Below are 24,472 nucleotides of genomic sequence, written 5' to 3' on the forward strand. Positions count from 1 at the left end.
ATCTCATGGATGGAGGTAGACAGCAGAATGAATAGCAACCAGAGACTGGGAAGGGTTGGGGGGTGAGGGGATGAAGAGAGGTTGGCTCATGGGTAGAAACATACAGTTAGATAGAAGGACTAAGTGTAATGTTTGATAGCATAGTAGGTTGAACACAGTTAACAATAATTTCTTGTATATTTCAAAATTGCTACTGGAGAGAATTTGAAATATTCCCAACACCCAGGTAAGAAATGATAAATGTTTGAGGTGATGGATATCCTAAACACCCTGATTTGATAATTACAAATTGTTTGCAGGTACCAAAATATGACATGTACCCCAAAACATGCACGATTATGTATCAATAAAAATAGATCAATTAAAAAAGTTACTTCCAAAAAAAATTATATATGTGTATGTGTGTATATATATATTATGTATTCATTTTTGAAACACAGTTTCACTCTGTTGCCCAGGCTGGAGGGCAATGGGCACCATCGGCTCACTGAAACCTCCACCTCTTGGTTCAAGTGATTCTGGCGCCTCAGCCTCCCAAGTAGCTGGAACTACAGGCACGCGCCACCACGCCCAGCTTATTTTTGTATTTTTAGTAGAGACGGGGTTTCACCATCTTGGCCAGGCTGGTCTCGACCTCCTGACCTCAGGTGATCCACCCACCTCAGCCTCCCAAAGTGCTGAGATTGCAGGCGTGAGCCACCAAGCCCTGCCAAAATAATAATACATGTTTTTTATGCTGATAAACATGTACGACAATTTAGTGACCCATTTTGGAACTAGTACTGTGCACTTTACGTATAGCTTAGATTCTGAATATATGAAAATCCTAATACTCCAGGAGTAACACTGGCTAGAAAGTTGCACAGTGAAAATTCTATGTCATTTAACAAGTTTTTGTTATTTTTACAACACACAAAGTTCTAGAAGCCAGGTATAGATAGCTAGGTCCCTGGCTCTTAAGGACACAAAGGTACTAGATAGTGCAAGGAAGAAATCCACTCAAGTCCTGAACTAACTAAAAGAGTGTAATTATCATTTCTCTTTTGAATCCTATCACAAAATAGAAATATCAGTCACTAAATTTCAAGCTATTCTTTAGCATTCAAGTCAATTTAGGACCAAAGCTTATAAAATAGAACAGCTCTGAATATTCAACCTCCCTGACAACTCAGGGAGCAGTTGTGGGTACTTTCTCAATTGTGGGATAGGGAGCTGGTGTTATGACAAGGAATGAATAAATCCAGAAGAGTTAATGCCTGCTTCCATTTAGTTCTTCCCCGCCTTCTCCCTTTTTATTTCAACACACTTACTTCTTGAGGTTATCCTTCTTTAAATTCTCATTCCAAAACATGAGTTTAACATGCTTGTAGGTGACCAAAATTCTCTTAATAATTAACATTACTGATTATAGGACCTGCACAAAATTAATCCGTAATGGCCACCCCGCTTCCCAAAACAATTAAGACTCTGGGGAAATACAGGTCCTGACAATCTGACTCTGGGGAAACACGGGTCCTGACTCACAGATCATAGATGGGCAGAGAACGTGTTCTTTGCATTGCAAAGCGCCCCACTCCAACCTCACCGATGCTCAAACCTAAGAGACAAACGCCTCCGGGGCAGCCAACTAGTGCCAGAAAAGGCCGAGGTTCCACCGACAGTGGGCGAACCCGCCAAGCCCATTCACCTCTCGGTCAAATCTCCCGGGTCTACGCAGCGCTGGATCTAGAGCGTCCGGCCGGTTGGTGGCTCCCACAACCACGACCTCGCGGTCCCCACTTGCGCCGTCCAGCAGCGTCAACACCTGGGCCACTACGCGGCTCTCGGGTGCTCGACCGCCCCGCCGGGGACACAAAGCGTCCACCTCGTCCAGGAAGAGGAGGCTGGGCCCGCGGCTGGCCAGCTCCCGGGCGCGCTGGAAGACCCGCCGCACGTTCTCCTCGGTCTCCCCAGGCCGGGAACCCTGCAGCGCGGGGGCGCTGACTGCCAGCAGCTCCGCGCCCGCCTCGCGCGCCACGGCCCGCACCAGCTGGGTCTTGCCCACTCCGGCGGGCCCCGCCAGGAGCACCCCGCGGGGCACCGCTAAGCCCAGCGAGGCCAGGGCGCGCGGGTAGCGGAGCGGGAAGTGGAGGAGCTCCCGCAGCGAGTCGGCCGCCTCCGAAAGACCTCCCAGGGGCACCTCGGGCTGCGGCTGGGCTTCGGACGGAGGTTCCCCGCCAAGGCCGACGCGAGTGTGAGGGGTGACCAGCCCAGCGGGATCGGGACTGGGCGTTCCGCCGACGATGTGCAAGGCAGCCACCGGGCCAGGAGCGCCCGGCGGAGCGACCACCACGTGGCCCAGGGAGACCGGTCGGTTTCTCAGCAGCTCCTGCGCCGCCTCCAGCACCGCGGCTGTATTCGGGGCACCAGGCGCGCCCGCCAGCTCTCGCAACACCGGCCACACGGAGACGCGCCGCAGGGGCGGACAGGGCACTAGGAGGAGGTGGCTCAGGCTGAGACTCCTCCGGGATCTCGGCGCCCCGACCGCCGCCCCGGGGCTGGCGCACAGCGGGTCCAGCTGCACAAAGCCGTTCGCTCCGTCCCGCCGAGGCCAGACAGTGCAGAGGCAGGAGCCGCCGTCGGGTAGCGAGATCTTCACTGCTGAGCCCAAGCGCGCGCCCAGGGCGTGGAGGGCGGCCGGGCCCAGGCGGCAGCGCTGGGTGCCCCGGTCTCTAGCGTCTAAGGGTAGCAGCTTTAAGAGAGGCCCTTCCGGGAAGGGATCCGAGTCCGGAGCCATTGCACACAGATCAACCAGGCATAAGAAAAGCAGAGCAGGAAATCCACCCGGCCCACAAAGAGTGGAACACCGAGCTCGCAGGCCGGAAGCAGATGGTGCGCATGCGCTAGGGAAGACTGCGTTGCCAGCCGCTGAGTGAAGGCCGAAAGGGCCAATGGGAACATTAGACGACGCATTTGTCCCTGGGTAGAGCGTTGGTGTCCGCTTTCGTGAAATCGAGTTGCCCACCCCAGAGCTTTGCTGAGATGGTCTTCATTACAGGTGTCTAGGAGGCGGCGTAAGCTAACTTCACTAGGTCATTAAGCATGTACTTTGGTGGTTACTTATATTTTGGAAGTCACCGGCGTTACATTCTGTTTTCCTGGCCTTCGAACTGGAGCATCAGTACTGCCGCTGTTGGAATAGCAACCTAGAGACTTTGCTATTTTGTGAACAAACTCCAACTATCCTCATGGGCACAGAATTTTGGGTGCTCTGGTGCAAATATCTGAGGTGACTTGGCGTAGCTGAGAATACAGCCTTGGGGCCTTCGATAATCGGCGTTCCAATCTGGGAGGTCCAGGCACAACCCTTCCTATGGAAAAGCACCAGCATAGTGGGAGGGAAGCACACTGTGGCACTTAAAATCCCTTGTAGAGAGGAAGGAAGAAAAACTAGGTTACTTGATGGATTTGAAACACACTAATAGTATATTTATTCTGATTTCTGATATTCTTTTGAATATTATTTGGCAACAAGTTATCACTACTTAAGTTCATGCGATCAATGCTTGCTCTCTAATTGGGGCACAACAGTGTTGAGTCCTGTATTAGAGGCGATACCTATCTACATTATTAAGACAACTGCCTGCTATTTTTTTTTTTTTTCCACCTGCTTTCTGCCTTTCCTCTCCCTTTCGCACAGGGAATTCCTTTTTATCAGCTGGAATACATTTTCTATCCTTCTTAATTGCCTTATAAAAAAGAACTATGGATATTCAAAGACAAGAAGATACACCTTGTTTTTATTTGACTTACATCTTCCTATCTCTATTTTTCCCACTTTCACCGCAACCCAAATTTGTGAGTTGACAAAACTGATATTTTAGAGTTCTTAAGTTGCTGGGGAAGTTTGTTTGTTTTTTCTATCTATGCAAATAATCAATTAAAGACTGTGTAGTAATATCTTATCAATGGGAAGTACTTTCAGATCTGGGATCTTAAGACCAATGCCGCCGGGCGCGGTGGCTCAAGCCTGTAATCCCAGCACTTTGGGAGGCCGAGACGGGCGGATCACTAGGTCAGGAGATCGAGACCATCCTGGCTAACACGGTGAAACCCCGTCTCTACTAAAAAATACAAAAAACTAGCCGGGCGAGGTGGCGGGCGCCTGTAGTCCCAGCTACTCAGGAGGCTGAGACAGGAGAATGGCCCGAACCCGGGAGGCGGAGCTTGCAGTGAGCTGAGATCCGGCCACTGCACTCCAGCCTGGGCGACAGAGCGAGACTCCGTCTCAAAAAAAAAAAAAAAAAAAAAAAAAAAAAAAAAAAAAGACCAATGCCAATTCCTGACTCATTCTATCCAAACTTCATGGCAGACATGACAGACTTCTTGACTCCACAGTAACTTATCTGGTCTCTGCTGTACTTTTCTGCTTAAATCGATTCTGGAACAACTTAGGGATCAGAAAATAGCAGGAGAAGGTCTTGAAATGGGTAAGTCACCCATTACTTCCTGTTTTCTTTTTATCTCTTAATCCCATTGGCTTCAGTTCTTTTTGGTTTTGGGACTTTTAAATAATAGCTTTGCATTTTCTGAAAAAAAAAAAAAAGCCATCGTTTTTACTTACTCCTAAAGGTGTGAATAACATGCCTATCAAGTTATTTTACATATATCTTGTACAGAAGCCTGTACCTCATGGAGTTCCTGAATAGTTCCAAGAAGTTTTGAGGATCTGGGAGAGGGAAAGAAGACTTACTGAGGACATGATAACTGTCTTAAATATGTAAAGAGATCTCATGTAAAGGAGTTAGTAGATTTACTTATATTTACAGTGCAGAAATGGCCAAGAAGTAAAGGTTTAATGGAGTGGAATAACCAAAGCCAACATAGGGAGCCAGTAAAGTTAAATCGGCCTTAAAGTTTTCTGAATTGGTTTAAAACAGAGTCACAAACTATGCTATTAGGAATATGATAAGGAGGAAACTACATGTTGCTTTGGGTTGGTCTAAGAGGCTGATTTTATACAAGGTCAAACAAGAACCCTCTGACCTTATATAATCCCTATGCACAGGAAATATTCTTTCACTTCACTCTTTCCCTAAAAGATGCAGTCTTTACCCTAGGTCGCAAACAAAAGCAACAAGGAATTCTGTTACTGGGCCTTCAGCTCTTACCCACTCATTCTAAGCAAAACTGTAAATGTCTTTCCCAATCAACCAGTAAAATCCATTCTGTCCCTTTAGGTATAACCATTTGCAACACTATGATTTCATCCATATTTATCACTGCCATTCAGTGACATAATCTCCTTATGATAAACCATTCTTTTTATTTTTAAAATTTTATTTATTTTTTAGACAGTCTTGCTCTGTCACCCAGTCTGGAGTGCAATGGCGGGATCTCAGCTCACTACAACATCTGCCTCCCAGATTCAAGCAATTCTCCTGCCTCAGGCTCCCGAGTAGCTGAAATTACAGGTGCCTACCACCACACCCGGCTAATTTTTGGATTTTTAGTAGAGATGGGGTTTCACCCTGTTGGCCAGGCTGGTCTCAAACTCCAGGCCTAAAGTGATCCACCTGCCGCGGCCTCCCAAAGTGCTGGGAGTACAGGCATGAGCCACTGCACCTGGCCTCCTTGTGGTAAACCATTCTAATGGGACTTGTGTGGGTCATTTGCTTAGTGGTTTTTAATCTGACCAGAAATTTGGTAATTCTATGAATTGAAGAATTAAATCTATTAAATCACCAGAACTGAACCACTAGAGGGAGTCCAGAACCAACTAAGCCTGAAGGCTACAGGATTGTTAGGACATTGGTGTTCTCAACTGTAGTTTCCAACTCGATTTTCCCAGGATCCTCATCTAGATGTGTGAAGCCATCTGTTGTCTCTATATATTAACTGGCTTAGTCTGTTCAGGTTGCTGTAACAAAATACCACAAACCAGGTAGCTTATAAATAACAGCAATTTATTTCTTACAGTTCTGGAGGCTGGGAAGTCAAAGACAAGGCACTGGCAGATTCCATGTCTGGTAAGGGCCCACTGTCTGGTTTAGAGATAGCTCACTACCCGCACATGGTGGAAGGGACTAGCTAGCTCTCTCATGTTTGTTTTATAAGCACACTAATCCCATTCATGAGGGCTCCACTCTCATGACTTAATCACCTCCCAAAAGGCCCTGACTCCTACTACCATCATCTCAAGGGTTAAAATTTCAACAAATGAATTTTGTGGAGGACACAAACATTGAGATAACAGCAGTAACTGACTTATTCTCACATAATTTTCACATGCCTCAAGCCATGTAAAACTCAGTTTCTAAGTTAAAATTTAATTTCTGTGTTAAGTATAAAAATGAGACCCTTCCTAAATCCAAAATTTAGTGGTAGGTCAAAATCCAAACCGATGGAATTCATCTTGCTATAGCCTAGAAACATTTCTAGCTTTAAATTGTTTCAAATAGCTTTGCCAAACAAAATCTTTTGTGAGATTTTCCCAAAGATGCATGTAACAAATAGTTTCTCTTTATGTCCTTTGCTGCTTTCAAGGTTACAATGTAATTTTTAATTAACTATAAAAATTCTTAATTAGCTTTAAGTCTATAATTCAAAAGAAATAATTGGAACCTGTTTCTTCTTGAGGATAATGATCATACATGATTTTTGTCCCTTCAGCATATTATTTTTATATATATATAAATATATTCCTGTACATGAAAAAAATCTAAAGAAAATGGTTAAACCAGTAGCATGAATCATCTGCAGCTTAAATAATGTTAATCTTTCCTGCATTTCCATTTTTGTGGTATGTTCAACCCTAATATATTTGAACATTAGCAATGATTATGAGTTGTAATAGATAAATAGAGATTTGTTTAGCCACCCTTGAAAAAGCATGATTTTCAAATACTTTCATCTCAACAGGCTCATGTAGATGTAGTAAGTGATTTATTTCCACAGATACCTAATATGCCAAACCTAGGTTCTTAAAGTATATAATGAAAATCCCCCTAAATAGGACATTGTTAAAATTGTTCTTTAGAATCTTCCATCTTTACCCTTTATGTTGTATCCAGGTTAGAATTAGTCTTTAGAGTAATTCTAGATATAGAATAAGTTATAGAATCCGAAGAAGGAGGATGAAAATATTTGCTGGATTTCAAATGACCTGCAGACTATGGTTCATAGAACATCATTCTGAAAGTCTGTTCTTGCACATTTTCACGAAATTGCTTGATTGATCATTTTTTTAGAAGTTAATTTTAAGGTAGTTTTTCCCTATGATACTGATTCATACTTTTCAGCTTATAAACATAATATATATTTATTAAAACAAATATTTATTGAACATCTACTTCTTGCTAGTTACTATACCAGAGGCTGAGTATTTGGTGGCAAACAACAACAATAAAAACACTGTAATCCTTGCCTTCATGAAGCTTAGAGTTTACTGGGAAGTCAAACATTAAAGAAGTAAACAAGTGAATAAATCTGATAATTAAAGGTGATGAAAATTGCCTTGAAAGAAATAAACAGAAAAGGGCTACTTTAAACAGGTATTAAGGATAATTGTTTTTCCTACTTTCATATACCACTCAGCCACTCAACACAGCACTTCTGACACCAGGTGTTGGTTGGGGGGTTCCCCACATATCAAGCAGATTTTCCCACAGATACCACCTAGTGTCCTCTGAATCAATTCAGTGCCGAGACTATCTACCTGGAGATAGCATCAGACTCCACAGGTTCAGGGCCCAGTCCCTCAAGACTACCCCCCACTTCAGATGCCAGTCACAAGTTCCAGGTTGTGACCTGTGCTTCTAACCAGGGACAGGCTGTAAATTGGGCTTCCCATGACTCCCTTCTTAGGTTCTATTAATTTACTAGGATGGCTCATGGAATTCAGGAAAACACATTACTTGCATTTACTGGCTTATTAATAAAGGATGTAATAAAGGATACAGATGAACAGCCAGGGGATACAAAGGGTGAGATCTGGAAGGGTCCTGAGTACAGGAGCTTCTGTCCCCATGGAGTTGGTATGTACCACATTCCAGGCACATGGATGTGTGTTTGCCAACCTGGAAACTCTCTGAACCCCATAGTTAAGGGATTTTTATGGGGCCTTCATCATGTAGGCATGATCGATCATTAACTAAATTTCCAGCCTCTGTCCCCTCGCTGGAGAATGGAGGTAGGGGCTGAAAGCTCCAAGTTTATAATCATGGTTGGTCTTTCCAGTGACCAACCCTCATCTAGGAGCCAGGCAAGAATTGCCTTGGTAGAACAAAAGACTGCTGCTTTTCCGTGGACAGGAAAGTCCACGGGATTTAGGAGCTCCGTGTCAGGAACGAGAGCAAAGACCAAACATTAGAACCAAAGATTCTCCTAGCACCCCTGTAACTTAGGAAATTACAAGGGTGTTGGGAGCTCTAGGCCAGGGACTAGAGGCAGAGACCATATATATATTTCTTATTTCACAACAGGAGAGGAGAGAAGGCCTCTGAGGAAGTGACATTCCAGCTGAGACCTGAAGGGTAAGTAGAAACCAGGCAGAAGAATTAGAAGGGGAGAGGGGAGAGGGAAAAGCCTGTGCCAATGCCCTGAGATTGGAATATGCTTTTTGTGTTTAAGAAAATAACAGAAAGTCAGTATTATCTTTACCACACTGTTATACTTTTGGCTTTTTTTTTTTTTTTTTTTTTTTTGAGACGGAGTCTCACGCTGTTGCCCAGGCTGGAGTGCAGTGGCGCGATCTCGGCTCACTGCAAGCTCCGCCTCCCGGGTTCCCGCCATTCTCCTGCCTCAGCCTCCTGAGTAGCTGGGACTACAGGCGCCCGCCACCGCGCCCGGCTAATTTTTTGTATTTTTAGTAGAGACGGGGTTTCACTGTGGTCTCGATCTCCTGACCTTGTGATCCGCCCGCCTCGGCCTCCCAAAGTGCTGGGATTACAGGCTTGAGCCACCGCGCCCGGCCTTTTTTTTTTTTTTAATGAGACAGAGTCTCGCCCTGCTGCCCAGGCTGGAGTGCAGTGGCGTGATCTCTGCTTACTGCAACCTCTGCCTGCTGGGTTCAAGTGATTCTCCTGCCTTAGCCTCCCAAGTAGCTGGGATTACAGGCACACACCGCCATGCATGGCTAATTTTTGTATTTTTAGTAGAGACAGGGTTTCTCCACATTGGCCAGGATGGTCTCAATTTCCTGACTTCGTGATCCGCCCACCTCAGCCTCCCAAAGTGCTGGGATTACAGGCATAAGCCACCGCACCGAGCCCAAATACTGTATCTTAAGATTGACTATACCATACCTTTGGAAACTGTATGCTGCCAGCTTATCTAAACATTCATCTACTCTTTTCTATGCTTACCATCAATAAGAACTTTTATTACTTTTATTGGATCATTGCAAAAATGTCCTAATTAAACTCCATCCCTCCAATCTCTCCCTAAATTGTGACTATATTAATCCAGCCAAGAAAAATCTCCTATACTTTGACTGGTTTGAGGATTATGTCTGAGTTATATTAAATCTGAAAATTTAGTTTATCTAAATGAATTTAGAACGTTCAAACTTGTCTTAAGCGTTGACCTAATATTGTATAAGATCAGATCTGGGGGAATGAGCCAGAAAGAAGACTAGGCTCCAGGAACAAGGAAGATACTGTCCCATGGTTTATTCATAGCAACTTCAAGGACAGTTTATCAACTTTCCTTGATCTCTTTCCCTCCTCCAAAATAAGTATTCTTGCTCTGAGTTTCCTTGATACCCTGCACGTACCTCTTAGAACAATTATCATATTATGTTTTAGTTGTGGTATCCTTATCTTTCTAAACCCTTTAAGGACAGAAAATGAGTCTTGTTCTTCTCCAGGTGCTCTGTACTTACCACAGTACCTAAAGGATTTAAGTGTAAAATCAAGATATGTTGAATGAATTAATGAGTAGCAGCAAGGCTGGATTGGCAAAATGGGACTTAGTCATGGAAAGCCTTGAATGCCATTTATTTATTCATTCTGTACCAGGAAATGTGCAGGAAATGGGAGGGAATGACATCCAGAGCACTACAGTACAATGGCGGACAGGGCAGAGTTAATGGTATTCTCTCCTCCAAGTAAACCCTTTACTCCAGGTCATTCATTTATAAAGCCTTAATGCAAACTGAACTTCCCTCCAGGAAGATTTATTTCACATCTTTGGTTCAAACTGCTCTTGTCTTAATCTGAGGTCCTGTAGCACTGTCCATACATTTATGCATCTAGTTGCATTCTGTTTGTATTGCTAGATAATTGTTTAAAGTGACTTTGTATTATTTTTCCAGTGAGATCTTTAAGTGCTTTGGGAATTTGTACCTCTTTTTTCTAATCTTTTAAAATTTTTGCTCCCCATCTCAGCATTGAGCAAAATGCTAGGTGTTTAATAGTTAAGTCTGTCTGTTTCCTCAAATACTAGAAATTCACTTAGTTTTTATTTGAATGTAGGAGAATGAGCTTGAAAAATCTAAAATAAAAAAAAAAGTTGGTTTGGGTTTTATACCTAAGGTATATTAGAGCTGAGAATTTTCGTCTGCTATAATAACTCTTAGATCTTTAGAACACTCAGACTTGTCTAGTAGTTGACCTAACATTAAATATGACCTGTTCTTGGGAACTGACCCAGAAACAAGGCCAGCCACAGATAGGATAGAGACTGTCTGCAAATGGTTTATTCATATTAATTCACAGGTATCCATTTCATTAGTTTCCTCTAGTGCTTTGCTACACCCCATCCAAAAAATGAGATGAAGTCTCTGATTTCTTCTTTCTAAGGTACTAAAATAAAAAAGAGGAGACAGAAATATCTCTTTGCTGCACCGTTATATCTCACTGATTGACAAGATCTTGCCAAAACAATGCAAGCCCTGAGAGAGAGGGGAGAGAGAGATCTCGTGACCTTTTAGCCTTGGAATGGGAGGGCTGACTCCAAAAGAATTGATCCACTGGTTTCCAAAATAGCAAAACCGAAGACAAAAGGATGAAGATACGTGTTCTGAATCCTCTCAAACTGAGCAGATAGGGAACTTTGTTTAGAATAATTACATTATTCACACCATCCTTGGTACTGAATGTTTCATTTGTCCATTGAAATGAAGGTCACTGTTTCCCTCCCACACCCAAAAATGTGTGGGAGTAGCCATGAATGCCTAGGCATTTTTCAGAATTCTCTTTGTCCCACTTCTTTCTAGACCTGCAAACTTTTCTGACTTTGAGTGAACTCAGTATGTTTCAGAACCATGAAATAGTGCCTGACCTGCCTGATGCAATTTGGAATGAAGTCTTGGCAAACACACTGCCCCCAGACAGAATTCAACAGTTCTTCTGGTTTTCCTCAACATGTAACCTTCCCACCTTTTTAGCACTTGGCTTAATTCTGCCTTGAGTTAGTTGTTTTCCTATCTGTCTTTCCTCTACTTCAGCAGTCCCCAGCCTTTTTGGCACCAGGGACCAATTTCATGGAAGACAGTTTTTCCACAGATGGGGTGTGGCAGGGGGATATTTCGGGATGAAACTGTTCCACCTCAGGTCATCAGTTAGGCATTAAATTCTCATAAGGAACACACAACCTAGATCCTCTGCATGCCAGTTCACAGTATACAATAAGGTTCGCACTCCTATGATGATCTAATGCAGCTGATCTGACAGGAGGTGGAGCTCAGGTGGTAATGCTCGCTCAGCCCCGCTCACCTCCTGCTATGTGGCCTGGTTCCTAACAGGCTGTGGACTGGTACCGGTATGTGGCCCAAGGGTTGGGGACCCCTGCTCTACTCCCTCCTAAGTGTAAGAGTTGATGCTATGTGTTAGTCATCTTTGATCTTTCATTTTACCTTCTTCCAGCAGGGGCTGGAATTGCTACTGGCTTGCTGTATGGTCTTGAGCAATTCATTTAACCTTTCTGAGCCTGGTTGTTAAAATCTATGAAATAGATTATTGTGAGATTAAGTGACATACTACAGGTTGAGCATTCCTAATCCAGAAATCCAAAATTCAAAATGCTCAGCATCAAAAGCTTTTTGAGTCCTGACATGATGCTCAAAGGCAATGCTCATTACAGCATTTCAGATTTTGGATTTCTGAATTCGGATATTGAATCAGTAAGTATAATGCAAATATTCCAAAATGCAAAAAAATCTGAAGTCCAAAACACTTCTGGTCCCAAGTATTTCAGATAAGGGATACTCAACCTGTATGATGTTCATTGTGATTATTATCACCTATCTTATCAGGATGTTATGAGATCATTTATGGAAATTTCTTTTGAAGGGTAAAAGCTCTATTGGCATGTAATGTAAAGCTCCACTAAACAATAATAGCTACACAGATAGAGTACCAGGTACAGTTATGTTTACATGTATGATCTCATTTAATCCTCCCAATAACCTTGAGAGGTTGGAACTATTTTTTTTTAATTTATAGTTGAGAGAACTGAGGTGCAAAATGTTAAGTAACTTTCCCAAGTTCACACAGCTAGTAAGTGGCAGAGCTAGGATTCAAAACTAAGTGGCCTGGCTGGCTCCAAAGTTTCCACTCTCAACCACTACACTATGCTATGCTATAACCAAATCTGGCTTTGCAAACCACACCCACTAATTAATAGTTATGTGACCTTACACAAGGTTTTAAAATTTTACACCTAATTTCAATCATTTTTAAAATGGAGATAAAACTAATGCCTACCTCATAGGTTCATTTATCCAACAAATATTTCTTGAGCTCCTACCATTTGCTATACGCCAGGTATACCACAATATCATGATAACTAAAGTCATGTAATGCACTTGCCTACTGCCAGGCACATATTAAGTGGTCAATGTTAATTATTATTTTAATTAATAGTAGTAAGCCAGTGACCTCTCTGAGACATATTTCCCAGTCCTTGGCTAGAGATTGTTCTATGTCATCACCATATAGCTGTTTTCTACTGATCCCCTAATTGTATTTGACATTTTCAAGTTGTATTTGAAAAACAAGAAAACAGCAATACAAGCATCTTGCAGGGCTCAACAGAGTGGCTACTTCGAAGTGGATCTGACACATAGTAAAAGCTAGGCAGGGCGTGCAAAGTATGCTTACTGCCAAGGAACGTGAAGTATACTTGGTGAATGTGAAGATATGAAGATGATCAAATATAATGCTTTTGGGAAATGTGTGGTGAGGTCATCTTGGGAAACAAAGATGTAGCCCCACATTACATCCCTAGTGATACATTAAAAAACCCCAGCATCTTACTTCTCAGAATCCATCTAGGAATGAATGGCTTGTGGTGGGCGCTCTTCTGTGCTGTGCTTTGGTGCTCTCAGGATTCATCCTGTGTTTACCTACCCCATGTTCTGTGAGAGCCAGAAGTAATTTGCTAGGTTACATAAGAGACTTTTTAGCTTACTGGTAATCAAATGAGATGATATGTATGAAATCATTTTGAAACACTACACACACACACACACACACACACACGCAGAAGGTTTTCTACAAGAGTGTTGTAGTCATGAAGAGAATGCTCACTGTGGGAACCAGATATGGAAAGTACTTTCTTCCTCATTTCTAAGCTTGCTCTCAGCATCTTTTTCTTCCTTACTGTCACTAAGTTTGCCTTCCTGTCCTGACTACTTCCCCTTCTGCACATTTTAGTTCCTAATAATAACAGTAGCTAACATGTAAGTGGTTAAGTGCTTTACATGTATTAATTCATTTAATCATTATAACAACTCTTTGAGTTACATACTGTTATTATCCTTATTATATTTGAGAAAGCTGAGGTACAGAAGGGTTAAGTTACTTACACAAGGTCATACAGCTTAAATTGTAGGGTCAGGCTTTAAAGCTGGGTAGTTTGGTTCCAGAGCCCACACTCTTTATTATGATGCTGTACTGTGTTTTAGTCTGCCATAGGGCCTGCCACTGTCTGAGGTACACATTTGCCAACCTAAAATCTTTTCTATCCTTTTATTTGTCATGTTTTTTTTTTCTTTAGCAGAAGAACTTGAAAATTTTTTAGGCAGCAATTGGCAGTTTTTCTCTTTACCTTCTACAGTTCAATCAATGAAGCCACAATCATTTTTTACTAACACCAACTCTAATATGAATTTGTTACTCAGTTATGAGAAATGCAGAATCTTACCAAGTGGTATAATTCATGCTACAAACTTTGATCTTTAGTGATTGTCTGGGGCAACAATTCTGCACAGTGTTAACTAAACCACTGGCTAGCTTATAAACACAAATCTATTCAAGAAATGAGGTCAACATCTCAGATATTTTTCTTCTGCTGATTACTTGGTTTAAGATAACATTCAAGCTGCTACTTGCTCAACGGTTAGGCACGAAGTTGGCAGAATCAGCTCTCTTCATGGCATTATAAGAAGAGATGAGCATTGTTTTTGTTGTTTTTTGAGACAGAGTCTCGCTCTGTCACCGAGGTTGGAGTGCAATGGCATGATCTCGACTCAATGCAACCTCCGCCTCCCAGGTTCAAGTAATTCTCCTGCCTCAGCCTCTAGAGTAACTGGGATTACAGGCGCATGCCACCACGCCCTGCTTTTGTGTGTGTGTGTGTATTTTTAGTAGAGATGGGGTTTCACCATGTTGGCCAGGCTGGTCTCAAACTTCTGACCTCAGATGATCCACCCGCCTCGGCCTCCCAAAGTGCTGGGATTACAGGCGTGAGCCACCGTGCCCAGCCTAGCGTTGTTTTGAAACGTATACAAAATACCTTTCTAAGGTATTAGAATAGAATGGTGTGAAACTAGGACTTGAACAAAACGTTGAGATTAACTAGGTTGTATAAGTGGGCATGGAGAGATTAAGTGACTTGCTCAAGGTTATCCAAGTAGTTAATGATCAAGCAGTGATCTGCAGGTCAATTCCGACCTCCACATCTGCATGCATGGTGCACTGCCCTGAGCACTGCACTTCTGACTGGAACTGTCTCAGACAGGCTGTGTGGACATCCATACAGTGATGTGAAAGACTTCTCAAAGTTGAAAACCCTTTATTAGTTGCCCCAATAAAGGCCCTATATTTCACTCAGGAATCATATACTTCATTTTATATTTAAATAACTAGATTCTATGTATCATAGCAGCTTAATTTGAAAGAGCTAAGGGTTTGGCTGCTGTGGCTTAAATCCTAAAGGACAGACTTCTGCTTGTGAGAAAATAGTGGCAGAAACAATGTTATAAAATGTGCATTGATGCCCTCCTAAAATCCTCAAGTGCAATTTTAGGGTAAGAAGCCTCACGTTCTAGAAGTGGCCCTTCTCTCCACACAACTGATGATAATACTAGCTTATTGTCATTTTGATGTGATCTGGATACCTCCTTTCACCGAATCAAAGGAACCATAGCATCAAAGGTTATTCTCTTTTTTTTTTTTGAGACGGAGTCTCGCTCTGTCGCCCAGGCTGGAGTGCAGTGGCGCGATCTCGGCTCACTGCAAGCTCCGCCTCCTGGGTTTACGCCATTCTCCTGCCTCAGCCTCCTGAGTAGCTGGGACTACAGGCGCCCGCCACCACGCCTGGCTAATTTTTTGTATTTTTAGTAGAGACGGGGTTTCACCGTGGTCTCGATCTCCTGACCTTGTGATCCGCCCGCCTCGGCCTCCCAAAGTGCTGGGATTACAGGCGTGAGCCACCGCGCCCGGCCAGGTTATTCTCTTAAGGAAAAGAATTTTCATTCCTTTCTTTGGTTTCTATTAGAGGAATATGTTTTTAATTTTTGTCACCTAGCTGCTGCTTTTTGTAACATTCGACCATACTTAACAAACAATCCATGTCTAAAATATTTTGCAGCATGACAGAAAAGCTCCAACTGCCTTAGGAACTCACTGGCCCTGTCAACAGCCAGACCCCAACATTTGGTGTGTGGGATTCCCTGAGTCCTTGCTCAGCGTGTGACCTGTGGACTGGCAGCATGGGTATCATGTGGGAGGTTGTGAGAAATGCAGAGTCTGGGCCGGGCATGGGGGCTCACGCCTGTCATCCCAGCACTTTGGGAGGCTGTGCAGGCGGATCGCTTGAGCCCAGGAGTTTGAGACCAGCCTGGCCAACATGGCAAAACCCAGTCTCCACTAAAAATACAAAAATTAGATGGGCGTGCACCTGTAGTCCCAGCTACTCGGGATGCTGGGGCACAAGAATTGCCTGAACCCAGGAGGTGGAGGTTGCACTGAGCTGAGATCGCGCCACTGTACTCCATCCTGGGCAACAGTGCGAGACTTTCTCTCAAAAAAAAAAACAAAAATTAGCCAGGCTTGGTGGCGGGCACCTGTAGTCCCAGCTACTTGGGAGGCTGAGGCAGGAGAATGGCATGAACCTGGGAGGTGGAGCTTGCAGCGACCTGAGATTGCGCCACTGCACTACAGCCTGGGCGACAGGGCAATACTCCATCTCAAAAAAAAAAAAAAAAAAAAGAAAAGAAAAAAGAAAAAAAGAAATGCAGAATCTTAGGCCTGAATCAGAATTTGCCTTTTAACAAGCTCCCCAAGTGATTCCTATATGCATCCCTGGATGCCTTCATAAGAATACCTATTGCTTCTTTCTAGTCCGGAAGTGAGGCTGAGACTTTCTGTACCCCTATCCTAAGATAAAAACCTTAAGTTAAGAAGTCAGTCTGAGCAACATGGCGAAAACCCATCTCTACAAAAAATACACAAATTACCTGGGCATGATGGCATGCACCTGTTGTCCCAGCTATGCAGGTGGCTGAGGTGGGAGGATCACTTTAGCCTGGGAGGTAGAGCTTGCAGTGAACCAAGATTGTGCCACTACACTCCAGCCTGGGCAACAGCGCCAGACCTTGTCTAAAAAACAAAACAAAACAAAACAAAACAAATAAACCCACACAAACAAGAAGTCTTTGATTATTTGGGGCATAGCTTCATTAATTTTGTTGGATAGTTATCAAACCATAGAAATTTGGATTGGAAGAAACCTTAGAGGTCATCAGGTTCAACTGTTATCACTGCTGTGAATTTCAGTATAAAGACCAATGTTTGCAAAAAGGTTAAATTGTGTTCAGGTTATTCTGTTCAAGAAGATAAAAAGTATTTAATTCATGTTAGAAAGGCAGCCATACAAATGGGAGAAGTATATATACTACCAAAAAATATATATACATATATATATATTTTTTTTTTTTTTTGAGACAGTCTCGCTCTGTCACCTAGGCTGGAGTGCAGTGGTGCGATCTCCGCTCACTGCAAGCTACACCTCCCAGGTTCACGCCGTTCTCCTGCCTCAGCCTCCCAAGTAACTGGGACTACAGGCACCCACCACCACAACTGGCTGATTTTTTGTATTTTTAGTAGAGATGGGTTTTCACTGTATTAGCCAGGATGGTCTTGATCTCCTGAGCTCATGATCTGCCCGTCTCGGCCTCCCAGAGAGCTGGGATTACAGGTGTGAGCCACCGCACCCAGCCCCGAGAAGTTTATATATTTAAAAACTTTTAGTGTTAAAGTAAAAAGCTTCAGTTATCTGGAAAGTTTATTGATATGAAATGTCTTGGCCATGATGATATCCCCTAAGGAGAGTTTTATCTTTTAAACTCATATTCCAACTATTTTATATCTGCCAAGCATTACTGTCTTACACAATTATAACTTTAACTTCCCCAACTAAGAAAATTATTACTTATCAAACTAAATTTTCCATAAGGAGAGGAAAAGAGATAAATCTTCCTTGCAGAAGAATTCCAAGCAATATATGTATATAAACGCCTCTTCCTTTCCAGGGCTGTTGGTCTTAGTGACTCAATTCCAAAGAACAAAGTATGAAAAGGAAAAAAACACCAACTTTACAGAGGAAAAACCTGGCAGACACCACCTTAAGCAAATGACAGGGTTAATACCATCAGTGATATGAGAATATTACATACTACCTCACATGATGTGATGAACAGGGCACTTCATCTCTGCAGTATTCTTTCCAAAACTCCATAATGCTAGTCCGATCATGAGAAAAACATAAACCCAGTTCAAAGGATAGACTACAAAATACCTGATTAGTATTCCTCAAAACTGTCAAGGTCCTGAAAAACCAAAGAAAGACTAAGATACTGTCACAGAGCAGAGGTAATCACAGAAGACATTACCACTAAATACAGTGTGGTATCCTGGAGTGGATATTGGAACAGAAAAAGAATGTTAGTGGAAAAACTGGGAAGATCCAAGTAAAGTCTGGAGTTTAGTTAATAATGATTTATAGTGTTGGTAGCTTAGTTTTGGCAAATGTATCATAGCTGTGGAAGACAATAACAGGGTAAACCGAAACAGGGCGATGCGTGTACAGGAACTCTGTACTATCTTTGTAACTTTTCTGTAAATCCAAAAACAGATAGAAAACAAAATTTCCCACAAACTCATGAAAATTATTTTAACATATTAAAGTACAGATAGACTTCCACAAGTTTAGAAGGCCAACTTGTGCAAAACACCTACTTACAGTATGCACACTTAATCAGTCTGGCATAGTGCCTCATGCCTGTAATCTCAGCACTTTGGGGGGCCGACTGAGGCAGGAGGAGCACTGGAGCCCAGGAGTTCAAGAGCAGCCTGAGCAACACAGCAAGATTCTGTCTTTAATTTTAAAAAATTAATATCATATTCACACTTAAAGCCCTTCTTGAGGCCTATAGCACCATTTTGCTAGACTCAGAAGTTTAAGGTTTTCAGATTTGAATTCCCAGAGTGTAAAATCAGACTCTGTTTTCTAAAAGTTCATTTAACTCTTGAAAAAATTGCACTGAGAATTTATCTCAGCAGAGTTTGGTGAATTTTGATGAATCATTTAGCCTTCTTGGACCATGGTTATCCCAACTACAAAATAAAGTCCCTCTTAGTTTTAAAATTCTGTAAATATGTCTCTCTCAAACAATGTAAATATTGTTTTAAAGTGAGGTACAAATTCCAAGGGAAAAAATAAAACTTTGACTAGGCAATTGATTCCACAAACATTTATTAAGTGACAATCACTGTGCTAGGTACAGGACCTGTAGCCCTTGCTCTCCAGAGGTCTGGTGAAAGAGAGAGATATATAAACAAGCTGTTACAGCCTGTATAGGTGCTCTAAAAGAAGTATTAACAAGGTGTGCTGTGGTATACAGGAAGAAGTTGCTTCACTCTTCCTGGAGATGTTATTTTGGACATAAAAACTAGGAATACCATGAAATGGTAGTACTGTTTGATCTAACCAGAGTCAGTGAGGAATTAGTCCTATGCTAGTAAACATTTATCTTCATTGGCTGTTTGTAAATATCTGGGAATTACTGGATTTTCCCAGTGATAAACTGGCTGCAGAGTTAGAAATTTGGTTGCTACAGTGTTGTGCCAGAAAAGTACAAGTGTCTCAAGTTGTAGATGCATTCTCTTGGGAATGTCTGAAATCTGTCCCCTGAGATGATTTAATTGCTGTCACATTAACAACATAACTTTTCAGAAAAGGCAGTGTGTTGGCTGTCATAGTCTGTTATTACTAAATCAAGCCTTCATAAAAAACTCACGCCTCACAGGTCATTCCATCTTATAGCTGAATGTTTCTAGTTTAGCTTTTGCAATATGTAGTCTTATATGGTCTTGGTATTTAGTTTTGCTTTTACATTCTGAATACCATGGTAAACAGTAATTTAGAGTTCCTAAGCAAAAGTTCAATATTCGACCCTACTTTGATTCTAAGCTGCAAATTCTGAATAGTTCTATTTGAACAGACCTTTCTTTAGCAGGGACAACATGACTATGGAGGACATTTTGTCACTTAAATGACCATGGGCGGAGGAGATGAGTGCTTCCTCCTGGGATGCTGCCCAAGACAAGTAAGAATATTCGAGAGGGGTGCAGAAAACTGGCGAATGTTCCTTCTCCAATTCCCAGGGCCCAGCTAGAGAAGTGCCTTTTGCTGGGAATGATAATTCTGGAAAACTCCCTACCAGCAACAAGCAAGACAGACAAGAGTGAAATAGCAAGCACAGACTGAGAACCGGGCAAAGTGCACAACAGTGAGATAGGCAGAAGTGTCTTCCCACGCTAATCTCCCTGTCCTGCCAGATCACAGCGTGTATGGACATGAGAGGAGCCAGGTGGCTGTGGGAGGTTTTCTCCCAGAGCCGTATCTACAGTTTTCTTAGGGCAGAGCTGCAAGGGAAAATATCTTGTGACAACAAGAATTGTTTCTAAGCCGACACAGGGCCCTTTGCTTCTAAAAAAAAAAATAGCCATTAGGGTTTTTTTCTGATTATAAATGTAGTAATATCTCGTAGAGAAAGGTATACAAATTGCAGAAAAGCAGAAAGAAGAATATAAAAGTTACCCATTACATCTCCATGCAAAGATTGTCACTATTTAAATTTTGGTAAATTTCTTTCCAGAATTTTATGTGCATACATATATTCAACATGGTTGAGAGAATACTGTATGTACAATTTCATATTTGGTTATTCTTCAGTTAATATTGTGAGGAATCCAGAGACCACCTCCAACCCCACTTTTAGCTCTTAGTGGGCTTTTTAGCTGGATGTAGAGGCCAAATTGAGACCAGGCAGATTACCAAGACAAAAGCATACAAATTTTATTAGTTTTACATGTACAAAAGGATCTCCACAGGAGAGTGAAGTGTGAAGAAGTAGTCAAAGCAAGATGCTTTTATACTTTTTTAGACAAGGAACAATAAATATGAGTAGAAATGATAGGACAAAGAAAATCTGGCTAGGGACAGTCAGTTTTCTAGAGGAGTCACTAGGAGATACATGGTGGGGTATAAAACTGGTGAAAGATAGGAGTTACTTCATTAGGTATGTTTATTTAGGTCCATTGTCAACTGCAATTCCAAGTCTCTGGTGATAAGAGCTGTTTTCTCGCCCTAGTATGGAGAGGGTACCCCTCCCAGAGAAATCTTTATTGCTTACTATATACAGAGAGACAGATCAACTTGCTTTTTCTAAGACTAAATTTTCTCTAATATTTTCAACTCAAATACGTCAACCTGACATATTTTAAAATTACACATCCTCCACATCCTAGCTTATTAAAAGAAAAACTCTCTTTAAACATTATTTTTAGTAGTGCATGTTCATCTTACAATGAAATTTATTTATTATAAATCCTAAATTTATTCATTCACTTAAGAAATATTAAGAAAAATGTATTTATTCATTTAAGAGCCAAGCATTTTGCCAAATGCTGAATGTGTAATAATTTCCTTAACCATTCTTTAATTGTTGGTCAATTAAAGCATTTTTTTGAGGCTTTAGACAAAAAGTGTAAATAGAGAATCAGCTTGGAGAAGATGTTTGAAAAAGTACTGGGAAAGGAATTTAGGCTACAAGAATGAGATGAGGGAGAAGGTTCCAGTGACAGCTGCCTTCTTACCACTAAGGTGCCCCCAAAAGTATTTCCTGCAATACCAGGGATTGTTTATGGACAGTGGTATCTTCGTGGCACCGATACCATGGAACATAATGATAGAGATTCACTAACTTCTGCATCATTTCTGGAATTAGCCAAAATGACTTCCTCACTTTTGGGCACTGTCTAGATATGCACTGTCTGACCAGCACAACCAGTGCTAGAGGCTGTTGGGTTAAGAAAGGGAAAGGTTGGCTCACACCTGTAATCTCATTGCTTTGGGAGGCTGAGGCAGGAGGATCATGTGAACCCAGGAGTTTGAGACCAGCCTAGTCTACATAGTACGACCCCATCTCTGCAAAAAAATTTAAACATTAGCCAGGCAGTGATGCACATCTGTAGTCCCTGGTACTTGGGAGGCTGAGGTGGGAGGATTGCTTGAGCCTGGCAGGTCAAGGCTGCAGTGAGCTATGATCGCACCACTGCACTCAACCAGGGTGACAGTGAGACTCTGTCTCAAAAAACAAAGGAGGGGTGGGGAAGTGTCAGTTTAGGGAGAAATGTAAGGCACAACTTTTTCAGCAGGGTGAGTGGAGCTATTTTAGCTACCACTAAAAGTCTGAGGGTTGTAATTAAGTCAGGATGAACATACATTGTATTTCCAGAACCATCCCAATGGGACAGACCCTTCTAAGGCACTTTCCCCTTCCTGCTCTCCCTTCTTTGACTACAGTGCAGGGAGCAACAGCTACGCCTATGCTGAAATACCTTCTCTTGCCTCTGTAGAGTTCCCAATAGAGATCTAAGCTGTACCTGAGCTTGCTTAGAGGACTTATACTAGTTCTGGACTTTCTGTCTCTTTAGCATTCAGCTCTAGCTGACCCACATAAGTTCAGAGACTCATTACCATGTCAAAGACTCATTACCATGCAGTCTTTATGGGTATAGCATTATCCTAAGAAGGACAGTTATCCAATACATAACTCCCAGAAAAAACACTCAGAGATATCCTGAAATGTCAAGATGGCAGCATGCGACACAATATGCAGCTTACAGGACAGTGTTGAACACTGGAAGTAGCTAGACTACATTTATGCACCCTGCATCATGCAGTAGCTATTCCCCTGAGAATCTCTGAGAAAATCAAGTGTCCTAGAAGTTAAAGGCTCAGGCTTTTGAGTCTTAGAGGCCTGGATTTGAATTTTGGCTCTATTAGCCACTTGGCCACTGTTTCACTTAGGGCAATTTGTTTAATCCTGTAGGGCTCTGTTTCTTCACCTTTGAAACAAGAATATTGTAAGAATACCTCATAGATGACTAAATGAAATAACATGTGAAGCTCTTATCTGGCACATAGTAAGTGCTCAGTAAATAGTAGTTATTATTATTAGAGTAGAAATGATTTTAAAATTAATTGAAGCCGGCCAGGCATGGTGGCTCACACCTGTAATCCCAGCACTTTGGGAGGCTGAGGCGGGCAGATCATGAGGTCAGGAGTTTGAGACCAGCCTGGCCAATATGGTGAAACCCCATCTCTACTAAAAATACAAAAATTAGCCAGAAATTGCTTTAACCCGGGAGGCGAAGCTTGCAGTGAGCTGAGGTCATGCCACTGCACTCCAGCCTGGGCAACAGAGTGAGGCTACATTAAATAAATAAAAAATAAAAAAAAAATGAAGCAATTTGGCAAATGGGTTGGCCTTTGCTTGTAAGTTTAGTCAGAACCTTAAGAAAGAGAATGGTGTTTACTGTTTTTAAATTCCAGAAGGGTATTTGAAGACTGAAGTAAAAGAAAGAAGATTCCTTGGAGCAGACTTCAGATGTTTCTTCCTCAGTTTTCTTAAAGCTCTATCAGTTTCAGTACTAACCTAAGCTGAGATTATTTTAAATACTTGGAGAAAGCTGGCGTTTAATTTAGCTGCAGGTACTGTTTTGCAGTTGTCTTCCAATGAAAGAATCTACCTCATTGGGAGATGCTGAGCAGTAATAACACAGCTTTTCAAAACTAGTAAAAATCCTAAAATGATTTGTACGGGACAGTGCAGAGGCTGTCTTCACAACATTTTGTAACTCATTTGAAATCAAAGACTGCAAAGTACCAAAGAGGGAGCTCAGGTTATTCTAGCTGGGCCATCAGAGTGGCAGTGAACAATTGATTAAGGACTCTGGCTGTGTCAGGCACTGTGCTAGGGATATACTGGTGGATAAAACAGACTCCCTGTCCTTAAGGAGCCAGCAGCCCAGTGAGAGACAGACATATAAGCAGGCAATTCTAGGGCAGTGTGATAGGTACTGTGGGCTAGTGGAACACAGGCTATTGTGGGATCAGGCCAGTCCCACAGGATTTCAGATTTAGAAAGTAAATTCCATCAGTTTACCCAGAATCGACTAGGTAGGCGGAAAAAAGAGAACATTAAGAAGGGAAACATAATTAGGAAGCAAGAACTGAGCTAGAACTTACTAGACTCTGAGGGATAAGCTAGAATATTTATTATTATTATTATTATTATTATTACTACTAATATTTTTGAGACAGAGTTTCTCTCCTGTTGCCTAGGCTGGAGTGCAGTGGTATGATCTCGGCTCACTGCAACCTCCACCTCCTGGATTCAAGCAATTCTCCTGCCTCAACCTCCCGCGTAGCTGGGATTACAGGTGTGCACCAACACACCTGGCTAATTTTTGTATTTTTAGTAGAGACAGGGTTTTGCCATATTTGCCAGGCTGGTCTCAGAGGGGTTCAAGCAATTCTCCTGCCTCAGCTTCCCAAGTAACTGGGATTACAGGTGTGCAACAACACACCTGGCTAAGTTTTGTATTTTTAGTAGAGACGGGGTTTCGCCATGTTTGCCAGGCTGGTCTCAAACTTCTGACCTCAGGTGATCCACCCATCTCAGCTGCCCAGAGTGCTGAGATTACAGGCATGAACCACTGCGCCCGGCAGAATACTGATTTAATATTTTACAATGAGATCTTCATCTTTCCAGCTATCAGATCACTTACTTGTGCTCAGCCTGCAGGGTAACTCCCCCATGCCAAGGTTCCCAGGGATGAGCTTAGTGAGCTCACAAGTTAGAGCAGGTGAATAGTTTTGAGGGAGATTTCATAAAACCCACAGAATTATTCTTGTC

The 24,472-nt window shown here is 42.2% G+C and overlaps 2 protein-coding genes across 3 annotated transcripts in view; one reads left to right on the forward strand and one right to left on the reverse strand.

Moving 5' to 3' along the window:
- The window catches only part of AFG2B (AFG2 AAA ATPase homolog B), a 20,248-nt gene extending 15,972 nt beyond the window's left edge, over positions 1–4,276 (reverse strand). Inside the window, exon 1 of one of the 2 annotated variants that reach the window (XR_011606086.1) lies at positions 1,688–4,276. Coding sequence is in view for 1 of the 2 variants with exons in the window: in XM_011757098.3 (XP_011755400.2) it covers positions 1,688–2,776 (1,089 nt within the window). In the remaining variant the exon portion in view is untranslated. The remainder of the gene's footprint in view (positions 1–1,687) is intronic. The other variant, XM_011757098.3, reaches the window with a different exon arrangement.
- Positions 4,277–5,952: 1,676 nt separating this feature from the next.
- Positions 5,953–24,472, forward strand: part of LOC105491008 (glycine amidinotransferase) — a 40,161-nt gene continuing 21,641 nt past the window's right edge. The window contains exons 1-2 of the mRNA XM_011757085.3: positions 5,953–6,008; positions 8,463–8,513. The gene's annotated coding sequence lies outside the window, so the exon portion shown is untranslated. The remainder of the gene's footprint in view (positions 6,009–8,462; positions 8,514–24,472) is intronic.

This window comes from Macaca nemestrina, chromosome 7 (assembly GCF_043159975.1).
Source record: "Macaca nemestrina isolate mMacNem1 chromosome 7, mMacNem.hap1, whole genome shotgun sequence".
NCBI lineage: Eukaryota > Metazoa > Chordata > Mammalia > Primates > Cercopithecidae > Macaca > Macaca nemestrina.